Here is a 26,333-nt window from a genome sequence, read left to right as displayed (position 1 = left end):
CTCCTCTGTCACATAAGCAATTGACTGTATTTTTGGATAAGTAATTCTGACTTGGCTGATGCATTACCTTAATTTATGTTGAAGAGTGACTAGCAAGAGAGTTCATGGTCCTGTCAGACTTTACTTCAACATAGGAATGATAATATCTGCTGTGACAGAGTAGGATGGTGCACTATGAACATGTAGTCCAAGGTTTGCCCCTTCAAAAGTTTACAGCTGGACTCTAGCCCAGTTCCGTATCAGAATTTGGGGGAATGCTCCTGCATAAGCTCTTGCCTTGTAGCCCTTTGTTCTCCTTGTAGTAGTATTGCTGTGCACTCTTTATTTTGAAATCATGGTCTGCTGACTGAGATTGTCTCAACAACGGTAGGTCAGGTACAGAGGTACCTGCTTGCAACACTAAAGTTTATTTTAAGTGTGGATAAAAAAACAATTTTCAAAAACACAATCTTATGTGACAGATTTATGACTGGTCGCATCATCCCATAGAAAGGTCTGTAAATGCAAGACTAAAGAACCTTTTGTTGGACATAGCAAAAGCTGACATCACCTTGCTCTTGGATAATGCCTCCATGTCTGAGCATGTCAGTATTGATATACAGATGTGCCATCTTTGTGATGGTGGAGGCATCAACCTTTATTTTTACTGCTACAGAAGGTCTCAGTTGTGCAGCCAGTTTCTTCATTTCAAGCTGCAGTCCTTTTTTCATCAAAAAAGAGCTCTGTATATTCAGGGAGATTTTGCAATCTTCAGATGATCCCAGCAGAGATGTTGGCAGTGTAGCTACTTTTGAACTTAGTACCAGTTGCCAGTGCAAGCCATCACCTTTTTTTGCAGTATGTCTTGTTTTGAGGGTCAGTTGCTCAACTCTACACTAATTTATCTTACTTTTGCACAAGTTGCATTGCTTGAGGCTGTTTTCTTATTTCTTTTGCTTGCTGCATAAGTGAGCAATGTGTTTTCATATTCTGGTGCACCTCTGATTGTCCAAGTGAGCAAGTCAGTTTTACCTTATTTTATCTGGTCTGTCTTTCTCTGAGGTGCAGCAACCGCAGAATGATAATAGTAAAGTGGATGTGGGCATGGGGGGGTTACCTTCCTTATGCTATGCTTGTGTTTCATTTGTTTAAAACTGTTACAGATTTAACTTTGTAAATTTAGAGACTTATTACAGCAGAACATATAAGTTCATAATTTGTCGCATACTGTCCAGTTTTGACTCTGATAAGTTTAACATCCATCTTTCAGACCTAGATGATGGTGTACTAAAATTCAATTCCATCTTGCTTAACATACTCAACTCCTTTGCCCCCTTGTGTACTGTTAAAGTCAAATATATCATATCCCCTTGGCTAACACTCACTACTCACTCCTTATTGCAAAAAAGAGACAAGGCTTGGAAACATCTGGTCTAAAATCAAACTCCCCTTCTACCTCCAGCACTGTAAAGAACTCCACAACCTAACTAAGAAATCCATCCATAGTGACAAGAGGGTGGCCTAATGGTTAAGGTGTTTGCCTTACAAACACAAGGTGCAGGGTTTGAGTCTCACAAGGGATAATTGGCTAGGCTTACAATGACTCACAAGGGCAGTTAGCCTAGTACTAACCTATGAACCTATGAACCCCATCCGCAACTGCACACTTAACTAACCCAAAGAAATTCTGGCATTCCATCAACCAAGTTCTGCATCCTGGTAACCCCTCTTCCCCTCAGCCATGCCCCAATAGCACACCCCTTGAAACTGCTTCTAACTTTAATTCTTATTTCATTGACACTATCAGTAAATTAATACTCCTAGCCAACTCCAACCCAAATGCTAACAGCCCCACTGAATCTCTGTCTCCCTCCTACTCCCCTCAGACCTTTTCCTTGAAAACTGCATCTACCAACTACATTAAATCTTTGCTTCTAAAGCATAAATCTTGCTCCCCCTCCATAGATAATCTACCCCCACTCTTTCTCCAGAAAACTGCTAACTCTCTTGCCCTTCCCATCTCCATACTTATCAACCGGTTAGTTATTGAATCTAAAGTACCCACAATCTGGAAAAAAATGCTACACCTTACCCATCCACAAGGGAGGTAACTCCTCAGAACTTGTTAACTTCAGGCCTGTTGCAATTAGACCCCCCCTTTTTAAAATACTAGAGAAATGTATATACAAACAAATCTTTCACTTCCTCTTACAAGAGAACCTACTCACCCCCACACAACATGGCTTTCTTCCTAAACATAGTACCTCCACTGCCCTCATTTCTTTTGTAAACACTGTATCTGTAGCTAGAGACCAACACAAACTTCTCATGCCTATTTCTGGATCTCTCTAAGACATTTGACACTGGCTCCCACCCCCTCCTCCTGAACAAAATTCTCAGAACTAAACCTATCCATTATCTCCTGGTTTGCTAGTTACCTCATTGACCAATTTCATTTGGTTAGGTGGCTATCTGCAATATCTCCTGCTCTTCCTGTAAAGATGGGTGTACTGCAAGGATCAATCCTTGGCCTATTGCTGTTTAATATCTTTACCAATCAGTTGTCCACATCCTGTCCTCGGTCATCACTCATGTAATACGCTGATGACTCCACTGTTATCACCATAGCGTATTCTCTCTCTGACTTAAATACTAAGACACATAAATCCTTCTTATCCATTGAAAACTGGCTCATCAAGCACCAACTAATTCTAAATCCAAAAAAGAATAAACTCCTGCTTTTCATTCCCAAAACTATGAACCACCTTAAAGCTTCCTTCACAATATCATCCCTCAGACACTCCTATCACCCTGGAATTGCACACTAAATTACTAGGGGTCATCATTGATGACCATCTCAAATTTGATCTGCACGTTCTCAACAACATTAAAAAAAAACACCAAAAAGCTGGTCTCCTTTACAGGAACAAAAAATTGATGTCCAATAAAGCCATAATCTCCCTATCCCATGCCTACCTTCTCCCCAGCCTATTATATGGTTCACAAATCCTCGCTAACCTTCAAATTACTCTCTTAACAAAACTAGAATCCACTTACAATAAAGTTGCTAGATTTGCTGCTGATTATTCCTACCACTCGCACCACTGTCTTGCTCTTAAAAGATTAAACTGGCTTGAATTTCCCTACCATTTGCTTCTCTCCCAGCTTCAAATGCTACTTTCTATTATGCATCTATCCTCCTCCTCCTCTCCAAACATCTACTCAGTTGTCTCACTCTACTCCCCACCTAGGTCCCTTCAAAGCGCTGAACAAAATCTTCTTCAAATCTGCAAGCCTAAAACCAGAGTAGGACAAAACCTTTATAGCTACTCCCCAGCTCAGTCTTGGAATAAACTTTTTTTTGGATATCAGACTTATCAATCACCCACCTAATTTTAACACTGCTACTAAAAACTGTCTAAACATTACATGGATCTGTCACTGTAACTATCCTCCATGATTGACCTCCCCTTACTATCCACCTTCCTCTCACCTATCTCACTTTCTCCCCTCTAACGCTATTCATAAGTTGTACATAGTCTTAGTCCCATCTAATGTCTAGCTTATTATTCTAAAAGTATGTAGTTAACTGTGCTGCATGACTTGATGTAACCTTGGTACTTGCTGTCTGAATTGTCTTTGCAGGACATTGATGTTAGAATGTATTTACTCACTGAGTTTGTTAATCATGTGCTCTTATTATGTTAATTTCATTTTTTATAGTTGTACTCTGAGTTTTGTTCAAAGTGCTTTGTCTAACTGTAGAGCTTTTCTCCCCGGGCCTCTGCTGAAAAAGGGCTTCGGCTCAGTCGGACTAATCCCGGTCAACAAATGCCAAATAAATAAATTGTCTATTTCCTTGGAGTTGTAGCCAAGCATATTTTCGACCTGTTTAGTTTCAAGTAGCTATAGTGGATCTCTCCTTTGTCTCCTACAGAGCTATTTGTTATGGTACCACCACCTCTGTACTTCTTGTGGAGGCAGAGCAGCCTGTGTTTTCCCAGCCAATTGAGAACATGCTTTCACTTTCTTCTTTTGGGCAACTGTAGACAGGAACCTTTGCTTATTTGTATTCCTTTTCTAAGATTGCATTATTCTGTGTCTTCTTTTATAGAATTTTTTTTTATTAAATGTAATCAAGTTAGCCTGCTAGACACAAATGCCTTTTTACAAGGGTGATCTGGAAGCACTCGAGCTGCCTGGTACGCAGGTGGAGGTCAAATGAATCAAACCTGAGACCACAGGCTGAACAGTGTTTGCATTTTGCTTTAACCTTTTGTACTTGAAAGGGGATGTGGTAACTTACAAACTTGTAAAAGTTGATCAGTGTCATCTCTTGTGTTCCCTTGTAAGTTAGAATTTTCAGTTGATGTTCATTTTCCTTTACCTATTTATTTATTTTTATGGAGAGGCGCTTCTTTTTTACCCTTCATGTATTTTTCAACTCTCTGCAGTGATTTGTACATGTGCTGTTTAATGACTGCCATTGCTGTTTACTTTCTTCTGATAATACTTAGTAATAAAGAGTGATGGTACTTTGAAACATTTACAAATGTATGCATGAAATTTATGCATGATTAATTATTAACTGAATTGTAAGTGATAGTAACATGGTTTCTGAAAGAAGACCCATTCATTTTAATGTGGCATGATGGACCTTTATCAAAATTACAACCTTGACGTTTTCAGGTGTTGCTTGTCTGAAACATTGGGAGTGATGATACCTAACATACCATCACGTTTATTTATTCATTCATTCGTTTATTTTTTACAGGAATGATTATGAATTTCTTCATAGTCCATGTGTAGCATTTCCTAATAATATGATTTTCATAAAATTAAGCTGTAGAGCTGTCATTAAGCCCATAACTTTATTTTTCTTTCTTTTAGTTTGGGATTAAAACAATGCTAAAAACTGAGGATGGGATTCTTCTACTGGCCAGGGCTCTTGATCCAAAATTTCAGAGTATGATGACTGATGCCGTGAAGTTGCTGTCTGCTCTCTGCATCTTCCCAAGTGATGAGCCAATGTGAGATGTTTTCCTAATTGATTTTTGCATGTGTTGTAAATTTCTTGAGGGAGAATTTGTAGGGATGTGTAATATAGACTTGTATTTCTTATTGAACCTATTCTGTTTATCTCCTTCAACCCAGTGTTTTCATTTAACATGACAGTGTATATTCTGTGTCCTAGTATATTTCACTGGGCACAAAGTGCATGTTGTATCTTTTCATTGGTGCAGTGCTACAGAAAGATTCATTGAGACACAGATAAATTTACATTGTGATGTAGTACATATGCACAGTGACCCTAAATATTTCATTGAGAAATGAGCAGGATTATATTTGACTACTTCAGATGTAATTTTAGTTGTAGTATTTTTAAAGGAATGGCACAGCAGTGTAATGGTTAGCATTGAAGCTTCACAGCACTTGGCTCCCTAGTTTGTTTCCCTGCTGTTGTACTTTCTGTACAAAGTCTGTAGGCTCTGCATTTGTTTACATAAGTTTTCACAAGGGTGCCAGGAATCTTGCATTATCCAGTCTGCCCACATCACAGATGGGACTAAAAGCTGCCAGACACTAATGCAGCAAACAGTGCTCTTCCACACAGCTTAGGCTCCTCCCTTTTTCCTCAGTGCTCTTCTCCTCTTTTTGTGCCTCAGATTTCATTTCATGCCTTTTGCATCAGATGCATTTGATTGCAGGTAAGTCCTGGTTACACCCCTGTTGAAGTTTTTTTCCTTCGTCCTTTACTGCACTTTTATTACACTGTAAATATGGTGGTGCCGACTATGGCAGCGGCCTCTCCAGCTCCCAATATGCACTTTCTGTTTTTGTGTCAAAAGTGAATTTTTCATCAGGTGAGTCCACTTCTTGCTATATAGTGAGCGGACATTGCAGTGGGAATGCTGGAGATGTTTCTGCCTTTAAATACTGTCTGTTTTGCTTGTTTTCGTAACAAAGTAGCAGGCGGAATTTGGGCCTGCGACAGTTGTTGTTGTCTTTCGGCTTTTCCCGATTAGGGGTCGCCACAGTGGAACTCCGGTCCGCTAATGATTGGCAGTAGATTTTCACGAACGCCGAGGTGCCAGCTCAACGTTCAACCTTCAATGAAGGCACGTCCATTTACGCATGTCTTTCGAACACCCACCCAACCGCGGGGAGGACATGCAGAGTCCACACAGAAGGCACTCCCCGCACTCCAGCCAAGAATCGAACGGGAGAACCTCTTGCTGTGAGGCAACAACACTACCGCTGGCCATTATAGAGTGCGGGAAAGAGAATTTTGTTGATTTTGGAGGGGTCTCTTGAATACGGCGGTGATTGGAGTGACAGAATATGGAGAAGTAAGACTGTTTAGATGTGTTGGTAGAGAGAAAGTCTTGGTAGTTGCTGTGAAGTGTTCTGGTCAATGAGGCCAGTCAGGTGTGCAGGTGGAGGTGACTGATGGACTGTGGTCGGAGAGGTCGGAAGGAGGTTTGCTGGAGTATAAAGTTGTTGTGGATGGTTGGAAGTGTAGAGTCGGTTGACTGCAGGCAGTGGCGGTTGCACTGATAGAGAAATAAGAACTTTTGAGATAATGTTGATCTTCAGTTGACTCTTGACTGTTGTGTTGTAAATTGCTTTACTGTTACATGTGTTGTGATGTTATGTTATCGTGCATGACCTTGGAGAAACAAAATTTCATTCAGCTCTGCTTGTATGGTTGAATGACAAAGTTTGCTTTGCTTTTGCTGTGCTTTGCTTTACTCTGGAAATTATTTCATAGAAATTAGGTAGTCTGCTGTTAAAAAGTTTAGTAAGATGTTCTTTGTGTTTCACTGTTGCAGTCATCACATTTGGGTTATCTGCTTGCAGTAGCCCTCAGTCAGCCTGATTAACAAAGTCTTGTGTCCTGCGTTGGTTGCTGTCCCTTCTTCCGTGACATCAGGTTGTCAGGGGTATAAAACATGCAGCCGATGCTATTACATCAATCTTTTTTGCCGTGCGGTGCCCAAAGCAGAAGCAGTTCGCAAGTGTCGGTCGGATGGCTCCTGAAATGTTTGTTTTCGAGTTTCAGAACCAAAGTCTTCGACTAAAAGCTAAGTACCCCATTGGGGAAACTTTTTCTTGCTCTAAACCGATGTCAGTAAAAGTAAATAACTGGATTACTTGTGGAAAGCAAATACCTCATAAAGATTTTCATTTGTACTGTATTCCTTGCCTAGGCCCTGACCACGACGTACCTCGCTGTCGGTTTTGTGCCTTATTTAAACCACAAACTGTCCGCCATCTGTATATTTTCGCTTCTGAATATTTTGGTGCTCGGTTCAGTTATCCTGATATGTCTTCGGTAAGCCATCTGACTACTGACATTCTGAAAAAACGCAAAGGTAAAGACAGAGACAGGCCACCTAGGTCCAAAGCTGCCAACAACGCTTCTAAGCCAGTCGCCAGTTCACCGGAACTCGGTGAGGCGCTTTTGCAGCCCCTGATGCCCACTACTTCAGATTCGCAGGTCGCTACTGAGACCCATTCAGAGTCTGGTATGCCGCAAGATGCTTCAACTGTGGAACCTGCGGATGTCTCTACCTTGGATGGGTCCAGAGCCACTGTGCAGGCACTGGCTTCTGAGGGTGTGTTCAGGCCTACTGACTTGCATATTAAACCAATGCCATCTTCTTCAAGGCCTAAAACTCGAGCCATGCCTAGAAAACTGATGCCCAGACCGCATGGTCAGGCCTCTATGCCTAAAAAACAAATGATAAGAATGGCTGAAGTCCTTATTACTTTAATCAGGGGAAGCCAGCCTTCCCCCTCTGAGACCTAGGACTGAGTTTGCTTGTGATACTTCTGACCAGGATTCTGAAATTTCTGTTTCCTCTGATGACCAGGATTTACCCTTATCTACCTATGAGGATTCTGATGCTGAGGATTCTATTCCCTCTGCTTCTCCCCCAGAGGATTTCTCTTTTAGTGAAACCTTGCATACTCTCAGGGAGCATTTTTGTTGGGAAAGTCAGGATTTCTCTGATTTTAAATAGAGGCTTAGGGATTTCTTACTACTGCCCCAGCACAGGCCTTTAGCCATACCTCCTGTACTAGACATTCTTAATGCCTTTTTGGAATCTAGCTTGGCCTTTGAATCTTTACCTCCTGTTTCCAGAAAACCTGATAGATGTTACAGGGTCCCTGACTCTCACAAGTTCCTTTTTAAAAAATCCTACTGCGGATCCTGCAACCATTTCACAGGGACCCAAGGGCATTACAGCTACTACTGCCAAAAATCCTACCCCCTCCTGATAGAGACTTCAGGGCGCTGGGTAGATGGGGTAAGAAAGGTATACACTTCTGCATCTTTGGCCATTAGGGCCTTAAACTGTCAGTTTTATATGTTAAAGTATCAGCAGCATATTATTGGATTGCTTAAACAGAACATTATGTTGATTCCTGATTGTGCTGAAAATAAGGATTTACAGGATTTACTGCATTCAGCTGAACAAGTTGGAAAACATACTTTGCAGTGTGGTTTTGATTCACTAGAGGCATCTTGCAAGGGCTGCTGTCACTGGGTCTGTACTTAGAAGGCATGCTTGGCTTAAGGAGCAATCCTTGCCAGATCATGTTAAAGGTAAATTACTGGATGCTCCCTTAAATCAGGACCACCTGTTTGGCAACAAAGCAGAAGTTGTTCTTAAAAAGATGGAGGAAGAAGCTAAATCCATGCAAACTATTAAAGATTTCCTACAAGTACAGCCTCAAGATTTAGTAGGCATTGGCCCAATAAGAATTGGTCCTTCCTGCCTCTTCCAGGCCTTCTCAGTCCAAACCCAGGCTTCAGTCCCAGGGTTACGCACAGGACTAAGCAGTGGGGGGCTCCCACTTCCAAATCTGGGAGTAGTAAGACTCCCCCCTATGGTAGACTGTCTCAATGACTTAACTTTAAAACTTCCAAGCACTTATCAATTGACTGCTCCTTTAGGGGGAAAGATTGCTCTGCAGGCAAAAAACTGGGAACTCATTACCTAGGACAAATGGGTTTTAAATAGTTTCTAAAGGATACAGATTTCACTTCCACACATTACCAACCACAAGTGGTTGGCCAGATCTACCCCCAGTCAGTGGGCAGTGGCTCAAAAGCAAATGCTCTCTCTCTTAAGCATAAAGGCTATTCAAACTGTACCAGAAGAGGAAAAGGGACAAGGTTTCAACTCAAGACTTTTCCCTGTACCCAGAAAAGACAACTCATGGCGTCCTATCCTGGACCTGTCTATCTTAAACACCTTTTTGGTGATTCCAAAATTCAAGATGCTAACTCTTCACCAGTTGCTTCTTATGCTAGGCAAAGATGCCTGGTTGGCAACACTTGATTTAAAGGAAGCCTACCTGCACATCCCAATCAGGGAATCTTGCAGAAGATACCTACGCTTCAAAGCAGGCTACATGCACTATCAGTTCTCTGCACTGCCCTTTGGCTTATCTACTGTGCCCATGGTATTCACAAAGTGCCTAGCTCCAGTCATTGCATTTTGCAGGCAAAGAAATATTCAAATATACCCATACCTGGACGATTATCTAATTCAGGCAGAAAGCCAGGACATACTTTTGAATCATCTGGCATTTGTACAAAAGGTGCCAACTTGTCTGGGGTACACCATAAATTAAAATAAATCACAAGTGGTTCCCTGTCAACAAATTATATTCCGGGGAGCAAGCTTGAACACAACTTCCCAGATAGCTTTCCTCACGCCAGAGAAACAAATTCATTTGACAACTTACTTCAAACTAATGGCCACAAAAACCCTGCTGTCTGCAAGGCAAATACTGCAAGCCTTAGGGGTTCATGGCCTCCTGCATGCTTGTAATTCATATGCAAGACTGCATATGAGGAAACTACAATGGTCTCTAAAAAGCCTATGGTGTCAACATTCTCAGGATCTAGAAGCAATGATTCCTATCATACTTGCCTATGGTTAGAGTTCCTTTGGTGGGCAGAGGCCTGCCACCACAACAAGGGACTACCATTCACTCTACCCCCTGCTGCTCAAACCCTAACAACAGACGCATCAGACTATGCATGGGGGGGCTCACCTGTTAGGGAAGTGCATTCAAGGCAAATGGAACCTAAGTCAAATGCACCTGCATATCAATCAAAAAGAAATGTTAGCTGTACACAATGCTCTGACAGCCTTCTAGGACCACATTCTTCAAGAACAATTATTGGTAAAGACGGACAACGCCTCTGTTATGTGGTACATAAACAAGCAGGGGGGTACCCATTCTTACCCCCTCTGCAGACTAGCCATGGCTATGTGGAACACAGCCTTGAGTAACCAAGTACATCTACAGGCTCAGTTCCTGCCAAGAAAACTAAATTCACTGGCAGAAAAACTAAACAGAAATCTCATGGACCCACATGAGTAGAAAATGGAACCAGAGACTTTTAACATGTTGATAAACAAATGGGGGAGCCCAGATATAGACCTATTTGCCTCCCCCCAGAACTACCAGTTGGACCAATTTTGCACAAGACCTCCCCACAAACAAGCTTGGAAAGTGGATGCTCTGTCCTTCAGCTGGAAAAATGCATCAGTTTATGCCTTTCCTCCTCTGCTTCTCCTCTCCAAAGTACTACTAAAGATCAAACGGAACAAACCAAGGATGATATTGATTGCACCAGAGTGGCCATGCCAACACTGGTACCCCCCTCTTGCGCAGTGTGTCACTGCTGGCTCCATGGCACCTGCCTCAGACCCTTACCCTTGTTGTTGCAGCAGGAGAACCAGATTCTGCACCTTCAGCTTCAAACCCTGAACCTGGCAGCTTGGCTAATTACCTAATCTCTCAGTTACCATCCCTCAGTAAATAAGTGTTGGATGTCATTTTGGAGGCAAGGAGACCTAGTACTAGAAAATCCTATGCTGAAAAATGGAAAAGATTCTGTGCCTGGCACCAAACTCAAGGGATGGGCACAGCAGCACCCAAGTTACCTCAGATTCTTCAATACTTAACTGAGATGCTTCACAAGGGCCTTTCTTTTTCCTCCATCAAAATGCACGCCTCAGCCATTTCAGCTCATTATAACACAGAACCACCCCTTTTCTCATCTACTGCTCAAGCAGTTCCTCAGAGCGCTCAAAAACTTAAGACCACGCAGGAGAGCCCCTACTCCAGCCTAGGACCTTAACTTTGTATTGAAAAAACTCACTCTCCCTCCTTTTGAGCCAGCTAGAAGTGCAGGTTTAAAATTCCTTTCTTGGAAAACCACCTGCCTTTTAGCAATCATTTCAACAAGAAGGGTATCTGAATTACAAGCCCTTATGACAGTGGAGCCTTTCATCATCTTTCATGCGGACAGGGTGTCCCTCAGGACCAATCCTTCCTTCATGCCCAAGGTGGTATCCAGTGTAGCTCTTAATCAGTCCATTCATTTGCCAACCTTCTTTTCCAATCCACAGAACAAAGGGGGAGCGGATACTGCACTCCTTAGATGTGCATAGACAACTTATATTTTACTTGGACAGGACTAAACCTCAAAGGAAATCTGAACAACTGCTGGTGGCATTTGCTGCAGGGGCAGAGGGGAAGGCTATTTCAAAACAAACCATTTCTAAATGGATAGGCCATTGCATTCATTTCTGCTGTAAGCACCATGGAAAACCTATCCCACAGGGGATTAGACCCCATTCAACCAGGGCTGCATCTACCTCTACAGCCTTTCTCAGAGGTGTCCCTACCAGGGCCATCCTAGAAGCTGCTACCTGGAGTTCTGTACATATTTTCACCAAGCATTACCATTTGCCAATTTTCTCTAAATCCAGAGATGGCTTTGCCTCTGCAGTCTTGCAGGGCCTTACAGCTGGTCTTAATGCTGTCTAAATTTCTCCACCCATCCTTAGCTTTGGGAAGCTACTCAAATGTGATAACTGCAACAGTGAAACATGAAGAACATAGTACAGTTGTGTACACTTACCATAAATGTAGATGTTCGTGTGTATTCACTGTTGCAGTCCTGGTTACCCTCCCTCCAGCCCTCTGACTTCTCTTGGCTATACGTCTACTCTCCTTTACTATGCTTAAAAGCTTTTTGGTGTATTTGCTTTTTTGTTGGAGGTATAACCTTGTGTGTGTGTGTGTGTGTGTGTGTGTGTGTATATATATATATATATATATATATATATATATATGTTTATAATATGTATGTGTGTGTGTGTGTGTGTGTGTATATATATATATATATATATATATATATATATATATATATATATATATGTAAAATATGTATATATTTAATTACCTCCCATTAGGGGGGCAGCTGTCATCTGGGGCAAGAAAAACTGATAATAGCGTCGGCTGCATGCTTTATACCCCTGACTACCTGACGTCACGGAAGATGAGACAGCAACCGACGCAGGACCCAAAACTTTGATAATCAGGCCGACTGAGGGCTACTGCAAGCAGATAACCCAAATGTGATGACTGCAACAGTGAATACACTCTAACATCTACATTTATGGTAAGTGTATACAACTGTACTTTCTCTGAGTCCAAGTTTAATTTTATTGCTACAGTAGTTTAGTCATTTTGAAGGCTATTGAAAATGTGTGGTGGAATGTTACTGGGAGAATACATAATTGATGGATTACAGGACTAGATGAATAGCTTTTAGGGCAAGGACCAAGTTCACTGTTGTACCAGAACAGGATGGCAAATACTGAGAGAGACTTGGAGCTGAATATAAGAAGTGGTTGAGGCTTAGGTAGATAAATGATTATTACCATTACATGTGCAAATGATGTGCTAGTTTAATTCTGTGATTTTTAGATTTACATGGTGTGCCTGGATGAATGCACAGAGAAGATCGTAGAGAATAATGATCCCAAGTGAGATGTCCATGGGAAAGTGTCCTTTGTATGGATGAGAGATTACAGTAGTGAGGAGATGACAGTGCAGAGTTGTAGGTGCTTAAAAATACATCAAGTAGAAGTTTTAAGCAGTTAAGGGGCATTTTATCTGTTAAAAGGTGTGAACGCGACAGGAGTAGGAATTGTAATTGATAGTGATGCAGAAGATGGGGAGATTGGCATGTAAGAGTAGAACTCAAATGAGGGTTATTAAGTAGATTAAGAGATTAGGAGTGGAAGTAAGGTTTGAGAACGTGAGATGAGAATAAAGGAAGTATTGGAGGGTTTTTAATTGAATTTATTTATGGGGTTCATTTGTATGTGCTCTTTATCTGATGAAGTCATTTTCATGACGAAAACGTGATTTTGGAGGAACGTTTATGTTTCGGAGCCTCTGTGGTGGAATAAAACATATTTGTGCGTCATTGCAGTTCTGGTGGTCCTTACTAGTGCCTTGTTTAAGTATTGTATTGTGGTCTCTGGTAAGTGGCAGGGGCAAGTTAATCTGTCCCTTTTAACAGACACTGTACTTTCCAGTGTAGCAAGGGCATTTAAATTATTATACAACTGTCTCTACAGTTCTTGAGTGGGGTACTGTGTAATTGATGCAAGTAAATCTGGAACTGGGTTGAGCTGGAGCTGATTAGAGAGAGCTTGAAATTCATCAAAAGAAAGGATGATTAGTTAAGGCATGAGAGAGAGAGATGATAGAAAGCTAAGGAAAAGTAAATGATTATTGAGAGCAGCAGAAGGTGAAAATTTCAAGTCCTGGATTTAGGTTTAAGGGAAAGTTGTAATTTATGGACCTGAGCTGCCAACTCAGCTTATGCATGAAGAAGGAAAAAGAATATGAAGGGATTGTAACTGAAACGAGTCAGGTCAGTATGGCAATAGGATGAAAACCTGCTGCTCCCACAGTATCTAATAAATGTCTAAAAGTGTAGGATGGAAGCTATATGCAGTGTCTACACCTGGGTGGTAGGGAATGAAGAGATGCAGGGGTGAAAAGCATTTGTTTTGGACATACAGAAGAACAGTGTGCTATCATCATTGGAACTGCATCTGCAACAGAAGGCCGAACATTCAGTCTAACTTCCAGAACTTTACATCCTTCCCTTACTGGCTGGGCAGATGCCCTCCCCAGCTGGATGTGTCCATATCTGTGGTATAAGATGAGCTCCCTTTCGCACCATCTTTAGTTCATTCTTACTGCAGTATGAGACAGTTTGTGCACCAGTACTGACTGAAGCACGCATTGTGTGTGTGTGTGTGTGTGTATGCTGCCAGATATAGGCGCATGTAGAAAGTTTTTGGCTTTGGTACACAGCCAGACGTCGGGTTACCTTGGCAGTCTGTTGGTTCGGCATGTTTCAGACTACAGATAAGTACCCCACGGTGGAGGGTCTTTTTATATTGTGTTTTGTTTGATCGTAGCTAAGGAGTTTAGGAGAATCAGATATTGTCAGTTTTTAAAGTTAATAACTGCATTATTTGTAGAAGGCAGATGCCTTGCGAAGACTTTCATAGTCTGTGTTTGTTCTGTTTAGGTATGAAATGCATCATCATCATTTTCTGTCCCCATTTTGCTGGATTCAACCAGAAGACCATCAAGCCGGACAGCCAACTCTCTCCAGGATCATCTCAATCAGAAAAGGCTGTGTACCAACTCTAGAGCCTCCATGCCATCACCCAAGTTGTCTGTGAACCCCTGCTTTAAAAAAAAAAAGTGCATGAGAGAGAAGAAATCTCAGGTGGTCAGTGACCTACCCACTGAGTCTAAAGGCCATCTACGGCTCAAAGGCAAGGGGTCTGTTGAGACATATGCAACCTGACTCTGACAGCTACTTGGACTGAGGCCCCTTACAATGATCTTCAGGAGGTAATTATGGTTTAGAAGGTGGAACAGACTCTCAGGTGAAAACCCTACAGCTGTCAGTTTACATGCTTCTCCTTGGATTTCTGGTCTCAGTACCCTTATTTTGATAACTGCATGTGGTATTCCCTTGCGTCTGGTATGTGATGGCATCAGTGGCTCAAAAATTGAAGTTTTCACTGTCCACCTACAGCTGGAGAGCTCTAAAGTAGAGATCATCCCCAAAACCAAGGCAAAGGTATAAAAGCCTTGGACATCTGTCATCTTGCCTTTGCTTCAGTTGCGTGGGCCCTCTTCCCATCTCACCTGCCAGGCCCTCCACACAAGACCTGATGATGACACTAAGGACTTTGCACTCTTCAGCAAGAACTTGCAGCCACTATTTGGAATGTCTGTCAGTGTCGGGGATCTGTGCCTTAAAAGTGAAAACAGAAGCATCCCCCTCTTGAGATATCTGACACCAAGGTGGATGAACTAGCTTATGGGGAGCAGATGTCCTTTTCTCTTCTTACAAGTTAAATACTGAGTGCATTCTTCTATTCTTCTGTATAAGTGGGTTTCTCATTTGGAGGTGCTCTCAACCGAGTGAAGAATTTTGTGAACTGGGACTTAAGGATTTCATGAATGCCCAGAATAGTTATACAGAACTTCTGAGTTTATTAGAACCAGAACCATTACCAGTTCCTCCACTGATCAAAAATGTGGAGGTTGTATTCACCAGTGCATCATTGATGCCAGACTCCCAAACCTGTGGTCCCAGGAAGCTCAACTGCTTTTACAAGGTTGTGGTTTCCTGTAAGTATGTTTACAATAAATCAGTTGCTGAGCCACTATGGTGTCCATGGATTTCACCAAGGTGTCTCCTTGGAATCGAGCCAAGAATTTTCTTCTCAGTCCCAAGGCAAGTAAAGTACTAGATGATTTGGGACAGAGATCTGTATCCCTGCCATATCATGGCTGTCAGAACTGTGAACTGCCAGATTTCCATATTTCCGGGATACGTTGCTGTCTCGGCTAAACAGCAAGGCTGTGGAGATGGATAACAAGATACTAAGAGATGAAGTATTGTACGTATGCAGCCTCACCTCTCAGTTTAGGAAACGCTGTCAGATGTGACTGTGGTACGGTGGATGTGTAATGAAAGGCAACTGCAACAGGGTAATTTATTAGGAGCATGCCTGGCTAAGGACCATCTCCTGCTGGATTACATGAAAGTACAGTTTCTCAATGACCCATTAGAATAGGAGCTACTGTTTGGACACTCCTCTCCCCCCAAGGAGCAAAAGTTTAAGAAGCTTGAGGAAAAGAGAAAAAGAATGCAGTCTGTAAACTAATCTGATGTCTCTTCTATACGTCCCTCAACAGTTGGGTATTTGGATCTGACTCAGATTCAGCTTCAGCCTCTGTAGACTTTGGATCCAAAACTCAGGCTCCTCCCCTTACCCCATAGTTTCTTCTTACCCGTGTAGTTACCCCATATCTCATTTGCTGCTCATTTCAGACAGATGGTTTCCATTGCCCAGGCTAAGTGCAATTCTTCTTGTGAAGTTTTATGAATAACTTTGTACCTTTAATGTAATAATTAGCAACAGTTATCTTTGTCTCCCTTTTACCTTTAAAGTTTCAAGCTACAGTTTTCCTTTGACAGTTTCTCTCTCACACCTTGAGCACCCATTTTGTGGTATGTTTTCCTGTAGTGTAGGTTAGTTTTGGTTAGGATTTTTTTAGGATTTTCAGTGTTTTTTTTTTTGTTTTTTTTTTGTAGTACTGTAGGTTATTTATTTATTTATTTATTTGTTTTTGGTGTGTTTTTACTGATGTTTGTTCCATGTGGTACTATTTGCTGTAAGCAAACTTTCTTGCAGGATGCCTGACTCTAACCCTCCAGCTTCAAAAAATATGTGGCCTGTGGCCACAAAATATCAAATTCTGATTTGCACTCTAGATGTGTGTACTGTCTTGTAGCTGACCACTTGGAAGAACAGTCAGGGCTCCATTTGCAATGATTTTGGTCCTTGGGCCATTGCAGATCACAGGAATAAACTCATTCTGAGGGGATTCCTCTCTGCCCCAGCGGAAGACTCAACCATTCCGCATTCTTTTTGCTTCTGGAGCTTCTCCCTCTGTCAAAAGCCATCTGACAGACCTAAGGGGACAAGAGTGATGATCAACTTGAGGAGAAACCTAGAGAGGCTAGGAAGTGATATCAAGACTGTTCCTCCTTTTCTTCAGTTCCAGCCCCTAAACTTCCAAAGTCTTCTGATTCGACCCCCATCTCAGATCTGATAGTCGATCCAATACCCCTTCACTATCTGAGCCTATATTTTCCCAGAGACCATTCCCCAGACTGCATTCTCCTTTCTTACAGGAAAGCTGTTTTCACCTGTCTTCCAGGCCCCAATCCACAACCTAATCTCTTTGATCAGTGAGGTTTACCAGAGGTCTATCTGAAGTTGACATGGATAGAATGAAGAGGAAGTTCCTTAGGACCCAGATCCAGTTGGGGATTCTCCTGGTTCTGACCAGTGTCAGACTTAAGAGTTTAGATCCTTCCCCTCATTCTGTTTCGGCTCCTTCACAGATACATTCCATGGGTTTGTGGCCTCCGGACAGAGTTAACCCCAGGGTCAGTCCACATTTTATCTGAAGACCTGGATGTGTTTGACTCCAGTGGCTTCTCTGATCTGACCGGTTCTTAGTGGCTTGGATAGGGAAGGATCTCAACCATATCCAGGGGGGGACTGATTCAACACATTTTTGGAGCCATCCCTTCCTCTGGGAGCCTTTTCACTAGACAGTTCAGTGTCAGCTTCTTAGTTGGATTGGGCTCAAGGATCAGTCGGGAGCTTAAGCTTTGGCTCTGACATGTGTGGTCTCAGATTCTTCCTTGGCTTTGACGTTCAAAACTGTTGAAAGAGCGTTTTCCCATTTTGGCGAGTGGGACTTCTGTTGTGCACACAGTCCATCCATCCACGTTTGGATGCCCTTGGGTCAAGATCCTGCTCATTCTTTCTTGTTGGGACGGTCAGTCCTGTCAAGACTTGAGATAGTCCACCTTTAGGACTTCCATTCCTCTTCCAAGTCTTTTCCTGTGCATCCCACTGTAGAAGTTTGTAGGAAGCATGCATGCATGAGTAGGTACTTGGACTCCCCTTAGGAGTCATTAACTGAAGGGACTGATTTTGATAAAGGGGAGGGTTTCCTGATCCTCCCTTGAGGACATCTCATTAGAGGAGATCCTCAAACTGTTCAGACAGAAAGGTGGATGGTCCTCTGAAGCCCCTTCTCAGGAGGAGTTAGATTTTCTTGAGGCTTTTGGATCTGGCCCGGCTACTTAGCTCGTCCTTCCTGCGGACAAGATAGATCTGTTCTTGAAACATGCATTTAAGGAATCTGAGTGGCTGAACCTGTACCACACAAACCCAATAAATTCCTTGTATTTGCCACAAGATTGCTTGCATTAGGGTAAGGGTCATGCTGCTGATTCCAAGGTGGTGGTGGTAGCCACCGAAAAGGAGGTTGCAGAAAAATGGAGTCCAGGGGACTGAACAGATTTGGAAAGTGGGTTTATGCATCGGCAACCTTTGCAATGAGGATGAACTACCTGGTACATGTGACATATTTCCAGATGAAGAAGCTCCCCAAATCTCCCTCAGGGTCCATTTCTGCTGAGGACAAGAAAACTGTGGACTTGCAGTTGGTCACCCTTCAGTCCCTTTCAAATGCCTTGATGCACCTCATTTCCAGTGCAACTGAGGCCACTTCGAGAGTCACAGACACTGGCATTGCCATAAGATTTGGTTGGATACACTCATGTGACTTCACAGAGCACTTCAAGACATCCTTTGTTAATGCCGTTAGGAATGTTTGATACTTTCTGGGCCCAAAGTTACAGATGCTTTCCAGGAGTGAGTAAGATGAGAAAAGCCTTTCTACCATAGGAATCCTTTCTCCAGGAGACCCTAAAAGTGCTTCTGAATGGTTGCCAGATAGCCTGTGGAGGCAGTCGTGGGGGGGCATTTATCTCTACACCCCAAGCCTGGACATCCATCACAAAAGATACTTGGGTGCAGAAGATCATAACCAGCCTGTTCAATCTACTTTTTCTTGCCTCACCACTTCAGGCAAAATCCCCAGTAAGCCATCTTGCCAAAGAAAAGCAGCAGTTTTAGAGGTAACAAAGCTACTGAGTCATCCAGGAGGTCCCACCAGACAAATATGGATCTGGAACTTATTTGATATTCTTTTGGTGCCAAAGAAGAACAGGGACCTCAGGACAGTTTTGGACCTCAGCCATCTAAGTCAGTAGGTCAAACAGATGAAGTTCCAGATGGTCACTGTGCAGTCTATTGTCACATTAATGAAGATGATTGTATGTGATTACTAACTTCAGGATGTGTACTTCTGCCACATAAAAATGGACATGAGCTCCAGAAGGTTTCTCTCCTTTTAACTGGAAGCCCGTCATTTTCAATTCAGAGCACTACCCTTTGGTTTCACTATAGACTCCACCTGGTGTCCAAGTGTATGGTGGTGGTTGGAACTCACCTGAGACTGCAAGGGTTCAGAGTGTTCTCATACATAGATGACTGGCTCACCACTGCCCCCACTATGAATTGCATCATCTTACACAAGGGACTCCTCACTCCAGCTTTGCAACAAGCTAGGCATTACAGTGAACTGTGCCAGGTCCAAGTTCCTTCCAGTTCAAACAGCAGAGCTTGTAGAAAGGTACCTGTTCATGAAGTACCACATAGAAAGACTCCCAGAGAACAGAATTGCCACCCTTCACAAACGGGCATTAGAAGTTCTGTACTGACAAAAACCGGCAGCAAGACTGCTTCTTTGTTTCCTTATGTCTATGGCTGTTTCAGCAACCCTTATTCTTCTCACCATGCATCTTGTGAGAGTTCTTTATTGGTCACTTCCAGTATAGTGGTGTACCAGACATTGATCTATGAACTTCCAGGTACTTCTCATGGACATTTGTGGAGCACACATACGATGGTTGTTCGATTCTCTGAAGGTCTCCCAGGGTCTTCCTTTTGCTGTACCTTCTCCCCAAGCCATGGTGACCACTGATGCCTTCCAGTTAGGGTGGGAGGGGGCATTACATGGTATGGACAGTCCAAAGTACATGGTCCCCCTTCAAGGCCAGTCTTCACTTTCTCATCCTGGTGTTGCAGGCTTTCCAGGACTCCCTCCCTCTGGAAATGATGTTTATCCAGGCAGACAACATGTCAGGCATCTGGTCCATCAACAAATGTTTGGGAGAGGGGGGTCACGTTTGTACCTGTTACATTGAGAGACTGGGGGAGCTTGCCAATGAGCAATACCTTCCTACTGCTTTCTGGTAGTAATGCACAGCCTGGAGAAATCCAGTGTTCTTGGAGACAGATTGAGTACGTTTGTCCTTCCTCACATATGGTCTCTCAGTCAGACTGTGGTAGAGCAGATTTTCTGCTGCTGGGGCCAACCATACTATGATCTGTTTACGTACCCATACAACACAAAATGCAGCAGGTACTTTTCCCTAATCTCCTCAGGAGGGAGAATCACTGAGAGATGCTCTGACCTACATTTGTTCCCTCAGGCTCCTGTATGCAATTCCTCCTACTATTTCTCATTCCAAAGTTCCTGCAAAAAGCCTTGGTGAGGAAGGTCACATTCATCCTCATAGTCCCATTCTGGCCCTAACAGGAGTAGTTTTCCTTCCTCTGACCTCATCTGATGCACCCACCTTGGATACTGGATCTCACTCCAGATCTTCTGTCTCACCCATCCAGATTGCCTCAGCCAAACATTCAAGCCGTCAAGTTGACTGCTTAGTTTCTCCACTTCCATTGATGGCTAGGCAGTTCAGGCTCTCTTTCCAGGTGGTTAGCATTCTAACTTCCACACACAAACCCTGTACCAGGAAGATTTACAGAAGCAAGTGGAAAATATTTTCAATGTAGGTTTCCAGTAGAAAACTGGATCCTTTTCCGGCTCCTCTCCCAGCTATTTTAGGTTTTCTGGCTTCCCTTTTTTTCATGATGGTCTAACTATCCTATTATTAAAGTTCAATTAGTGGCCATTTCAGATTTCCACATAGGAGAAAATCAGTCTTCCATTGACTCTCTTGAACTATCCAAAGCATTCCTCAGAGGTGCATTTCTTCTTAGACCTCCTGTTAGAGATCCTGCTTTCCCTTGGGATAACTGTTCATGTTAAGTTGTCAATCTCGCCTTCATTCTTGCTTGATGGGTTCGGAGCCGATCCTCGGCTCCGACTCGGCACTTGCTAAGCTCGAGAGTCACTTTTACCAGCTCGAGGCAGCCCCATATCCCATGATGCAAGGCGGTAAGTCCCCAGATCTCGTTTGCCGCTTCGCTGATGAGGTCCTCCTTTTACCAGCTCCTGGTAAGTGATTTGCTTCTTTACATTTTAAGCCCCTTTTGACAAAAAAACCCTTAATTATTAGTTTTAACTAAGTTTTAAACCTTTTCTGACAGAAAATTCTCTGTCTCCTCTTATTTTGTTAGTCAGACTTTCACCCATCCCATCCCCCCCCCCCTGTTAGGGGGTGTGTGTGTTTTTGTCAGTTATACCCTTTGGTATATTTAATCTAATTTAAATTCTTTGACTGGTGTGTGTGTTTTTGTGTTTTACACCATGTCCAAAGAAAGGGTCTCAGGCTTCAAGAAGTGTGACTCGTGCTGTCAGAAGATGTCTCTGACAGACGGTCACACTTCTTGCCTGTACTGCTTGGGGCCTCTTCACCTGCAGGACTCCTGTGCTATTTGTCATTCTTTCAGCCAGAGAGTCCTGCAGGAAAGAAGAAATAAGCTGATTTTGAGGGGCCTTCTTAAGCCGGAGGGCTCTCCGGCTAAGTCGGCTCCATCCAAGACTACTAAGTCTTCCAAGGCCCAGGCTTCTGTGTCCAAGCCTGCGGCCTCGGCTCCGACTCATTTAGAGTCGAGATCGGCTCCGGCTGGAGCCGATTCTGGGTTGACTAAACCTTCGGCACCGATGGCTATCGGTGCCGATTCTGGTTCGACCACTTCGGTGTCGGCTCCGATCGGTTCCGACCACCATGTGGCTCAGGCATCGGTGTCGGCTCCGATCGGCTCCGACACCGTTACTTTTGTGGCTGTATCGGCTCCGGCTGGAGCCGATGCATCGAAGCTACCTGTCGGCTCCGATAAGTTGTCGGCTCCGACAGGTTCAGTAGCTTCTTCGGTTCCGATGGTTCCTTCGAGGAAGAGGTCTAGGTCTCCTTCCTTGGAGCCGATACTTTCGGCTCCGGCCGCCTTCTCTCGGAGCCATCGGAGCCGATCTTCAAGGTCATCCAGGCTTTCTGACCATGATTTAGAGAGAGTGGTCAGTAGATTACTTAAGTCACAGGCATTGGCCCAAATGTTACATAGTCCGTCTCAACAGACGACTATTGGTCCACACCCCATTGCAGTTCCTCCTTCAACTCTACCACAGAGATTGGAGTTGGAGTCTTCGGGAATGGTTACTGCTACGGCTGAGGGACAGATACCCCCTTCTGTTCCTTCAGCCTCTACTCTTATCTCCTCTTGAGACCTTCCTTAGAGGGATTCGTGGCGGGCTTCCTGGTCTCCTCCGAGGGGGTGAGTGGCATCGGACCCTTGTCCGAGCCCGCTCCCTTGGAGCCTCGGCCTTGGTGAGCTCGGCTCCGACATCTGCCTCGGAGACTTCCCTTCGGTGGGCCCTGGAGTTCCTAGCTCTTGAACTGGTTCTCTCGGACCTTCCTGGGAGGGGAGCATTCGAGGTGATGAAGAGTGTGCTGGCCACTGGCATCAGCCAGCAGTCTGTTCCCTTAGCTCCTCCCTCTATAGTGCCTGTTGACATCTCTGCCACTTCTCTTGCTACAGGACCCAGAGATCCTCCGCCTCAGGTTTCCCCATTGGGAATATCCCCTCTTCCAAGGATTCTCCTGATGCTTGGGAGATCCTCCTAGGAAGAGGACTTGTAAGAGGAAACACGAGACTCCCCGAGTCTATCACTTCAGATACTGACTTAGATGAGTCAGAGGGATCCCCAAGATCCCCCTCTGAGGATGTCTCCTTCTCAGACATCCTAGAACTCCTTAGACAGAGGGGAAACTGGCCCACCAATAATCCCTCTGAGGATGAGTCAGTATACCTGGAGGCGTTTGGATCTCGGCCCTCCACCTCCTGGGTGTCTCCGCCCTTCGACCCCCTTATGCAGGTTATTGCCCGAAGGCGTGGGCTGCTCCTGACTCTGTAGAGCCGGTCCCTAGGAGGCCTTCAAAATTTATTACTGCCCCGGGTGATAAGCAATTCCTCACTAAGGGTGTGCCCGATGATGCCATGGTGGTAGCTGCTGCCACCAAGAAGGAACTTGCAGATCCTTCCGTACCCGTCCATCCTCCTAATAAGGACTCTAGGACCATGGATAGGTACGGTAAGCGGATGTTTTCCTCAGCGACCTTTGCTATGCGTTCGCTGAATTATCTATGTCACTTCACCAGACTCCAAAGGGATATCCTTAAGGAGCTAGGTGATATTGTGCAGGATCCTACAGCTGCAGGGGCTCAGGAAAAAATTGCTTCGCAGCTAGGAACCCTTAATTCCATTGCAAACTCCTCCATGCGGCTAATATCATATGCTGCTGATGGAGCGAGTAGAGCCGCAGGTACAGGTGTGGCTCTTAGACGCCAAGCCTGGATGCGGCTATGTGACTTTGCAGATCCCTTTAAGGCGTCCTTCACAAACTCTCCCTTTGATGGTTCAGCTTTGTTTGGCCCTCAAGTGAAGGAAACTTTGACCAGGTGCGAGCAGGACGGCAAGACTCTTTCTGCCGTAGGAGTCCGTTTTTCCACCCCTTCTAGACCTTACCCTAAAGGACAGAAAGGTGGCAAAATGTGGTTCCATAAATCCCAAGGAGTCACGCCGATTCACGTGGTCAGTTTACCCCTAGAGGCAGAGGGGTAACAACAACAGACGCTCTAGAGGCAGAGGGGGTCCAAAGAACCAGGGAAACAGAGAGTCTCTCTCTGACAAGCCCTTTCAGCATCCCTGAGGTGTTGCCCGGCTGTCCCTCCTTGGAGGCAGTCGGGGGAAGATTATCACTGTACCCAGAAGCCTGGCACTCCCTCACTCAAGACAGATGGGTACAGTCGATCATATCCAAGGGTTACATAATTCCTTTCGAGGAAAGTCCTTTCTACCCCTCAAATTCCCTTCCAGATGTACCACCCGGTCTAAGGGAAATTGCAGAGTTAGAAGTCTCAAAACTACTGCAAAAAAGAGCCATTCAGCCAGTCTCAACAGACCATTCAGAGCCCGGAATCTACTCAAGATTCTTTTTGGTCCCCAAAAAGACGGGAGACTGGAGACCAATATTGGATCTCAGCAGACTCAAAAAGTCTGTGAGGAAGACAAGATTCCGAATGGTCACTCTTCAATCAATTCTGCCCTTCTTACAGAAGGACAACTGGATGTGCTCAATAGATCTTCAGGATGCGTACTATCACATCAAAATTCACAGACACTCCAGGAGATTTCTCCGCTTTCGGCTGGGGTCCAGTCATTTCCAGTTCAGAGCCTTGCCCTTTGGTCTCACCACAGCCCCCAGAGTGTTCACCAAATGCATGGCAGTGGTCACGGCTCACCTGAGACATCAAGGATTCCAGGTGTTTCCGTATCTCGACGACTGGCTCCTCTCAGCCACCACCAGGCATCAGCTTGTTCAAGCCAGGGATTACACAATAAATCTTTGCACTCATTTGGGCATCTCGATCAACTTCGAAAAGTCATCCTTATCGCCCTGCCAGTCTATTACTTTCATAGGCGCAAACTTAAACACTGTTCGGATGTCAGCTACCCTTACAGATCAAAGAGTTTCAGACATTCAAAGTCATGTCGGGATCATTCTAGCCAACAAGAAGGTACAGGCCAGAATGGTTCTGAAGGTATTAGGCCTCATGGCTGCGGCCATTACTCTTCTTCCCCTGGCTCGCTTCTACATGCGCCTTCTTCAGTGGATGTTGTTCACTCAGTGGTCGTACCAACAACTTCCAATGCGTCACCAGATTCTGGTGACACAGATTTGCAAAGATCATCTTGCTTGGTGGATCACATCTCCCCAGGTTCACCAAGGCAGACACTTTGTACCCCCATCCCCGGTAGCCACTGTCACCACGGATGCCTCCCTGATCGGGTGGGGGGGTCATTATCAGGGCAGGATGGTTCATGGGACGTGGCAGCCGTTCGAATACCACCTGCACATAAATGTCCTGGAGATGAGAGCAGTGCTTTTAACGTTGCAAGCCCTCAACGACTTTCTTCCCGTAGGGACAATTGCAGTCCACACAGACAACATGTCTGTAGTTTGGTATATCAACAAGCAGGGCGGAACCAAGTCCTACCCCTTGTGTCGAGAAGCGCTCAGACTATGGCAATGGGCGATCTCCTCTCATCGGTTTCTGGTAGCAACGCATATCCCTGGGAAAACCAACATTGTAGCGGACAGATTAAGCAGAGCTATTCTCATGCCTCACGAGTGGTCTCTCAAGCAGTCTATAGTGGAAGAGATTTTTCTGGAATGGGGTCACCCATGTTGCGATCTTTTTGCTACTCCCCAAAACAGCAAATGCCCAGACTTCTTCTCTCTCTTCCCTCTACCAGGCCATCCCCCCAGAGACGCTCTGACCCAGGATTGGCCCCAGGGACTTCTTTATGCCTTCCCTCCTTTTCCTCTGATCCCTCAAGTTATCCAGAAAGCAACCGTTTTGAGAGCCAAGATGATTCTCATTGCTCCTTACTGGCCTCGACAAGTTTGGTTCCCGTTCCTCCATCGTCACCTTTTGGTGCAGCCGTGGCATCTGGACCCAGTGCCAGATCTTCTGATTCACCAATCCGGTCAGCTGCACCGGTCTATCCCTTCTCTCAACCTCACAGCATGGTTGCTCCACTTCCTTCCTTAGCCAGGCTTCCTATGATCTCTAACCCTGTTAGAGACATCCTAGTAGCTTCCTTAAAATCCTCTACCAGGAGGATTTATACAAGCAAATGGAAACGTTTCTCTTATTGGGCTAAAGCCAAGGACATTGATCCTTTCACTGCCCCTGTTCAGGCAGTTCTGGACTTCTTAGCAGAGATTTTTCATGCAGGCTCCTCTTCTTCCACAGTCAGAGTTCAATTGGCTGCTATCTCGAACTTTCATGTCGGGATTGCAGATCACAATATTATGTCCCATAGGCTTTGTAGAGCCTTCTTGAAAGGAATTTTCCTGCTAAAGCCTCCAATCAGGAATCCTCCTCCTCAATGGGATCTAAATTTAGTGCTGACATCCTTGATTCTTCCCCTTGAGCCAGCTGTTTCTTGCTCCCTAAAATTTCTTTCTTGGAAAACTTTGTTCCTAGTAGCTATTACATCGGCCAGGAGGGTGTCTGAACTTCATGCTCTATCGGTTCGACCCCCCTATTTGGTTTTTCACAAAGACAGAGTATCATTGAGAACTAATCCGACCTTTTTGCCTAAGGTTGCATCAAAGACCAATTTGAATCAATCCATTGATCTCCCTGTATTTTTCCCAAACTATTCAGACAGAGCCGAACA

The 26,333-nt window shown here is 44.2% G+C and overlaps 1 protein-coding gene across 1 annotated transcript in view; it reads left to right on the top strand.

Moving 5' to 3' along the window:
* DIAPH1 (diaphanous related formin 1) overlaps positions 1-26,333 on the top strand; it is a 2,838,381-nt gene that overhangs the window by 690,517 nt on the left and 2,121,531 nt on the right. Inside the window, exon 7 of the mRNA XM_044069079.1 lies at positions 4,870-5,009. Coding sequence (XP_043925014.1) covers positions 4,870-5,009 — 140 coding nt within the window. The remainder of the gene's footprint in view (positions 1-4,869; positions 5,010-26,333) is intronic.

This window comes from Protopterus annectens, chromosome 4.part0 (genome assembly GCF_019279795.1).
Source record: "Protopterus annectens isolate FY-2018-M chromosome 4.part0, PAN1.0, whole genome shotgun sequence".
Classification (NCBI taxonomy): Eukaryota; Metazoa; Chordata; order Ceratodontiformes; family Protopteridae; genus Protopterus; species Protopterus annectens.
Note: the sequence above shows the minus strand (reverse complement) of the source record. Positions and strands in the feature narration are given on the sequence as shown.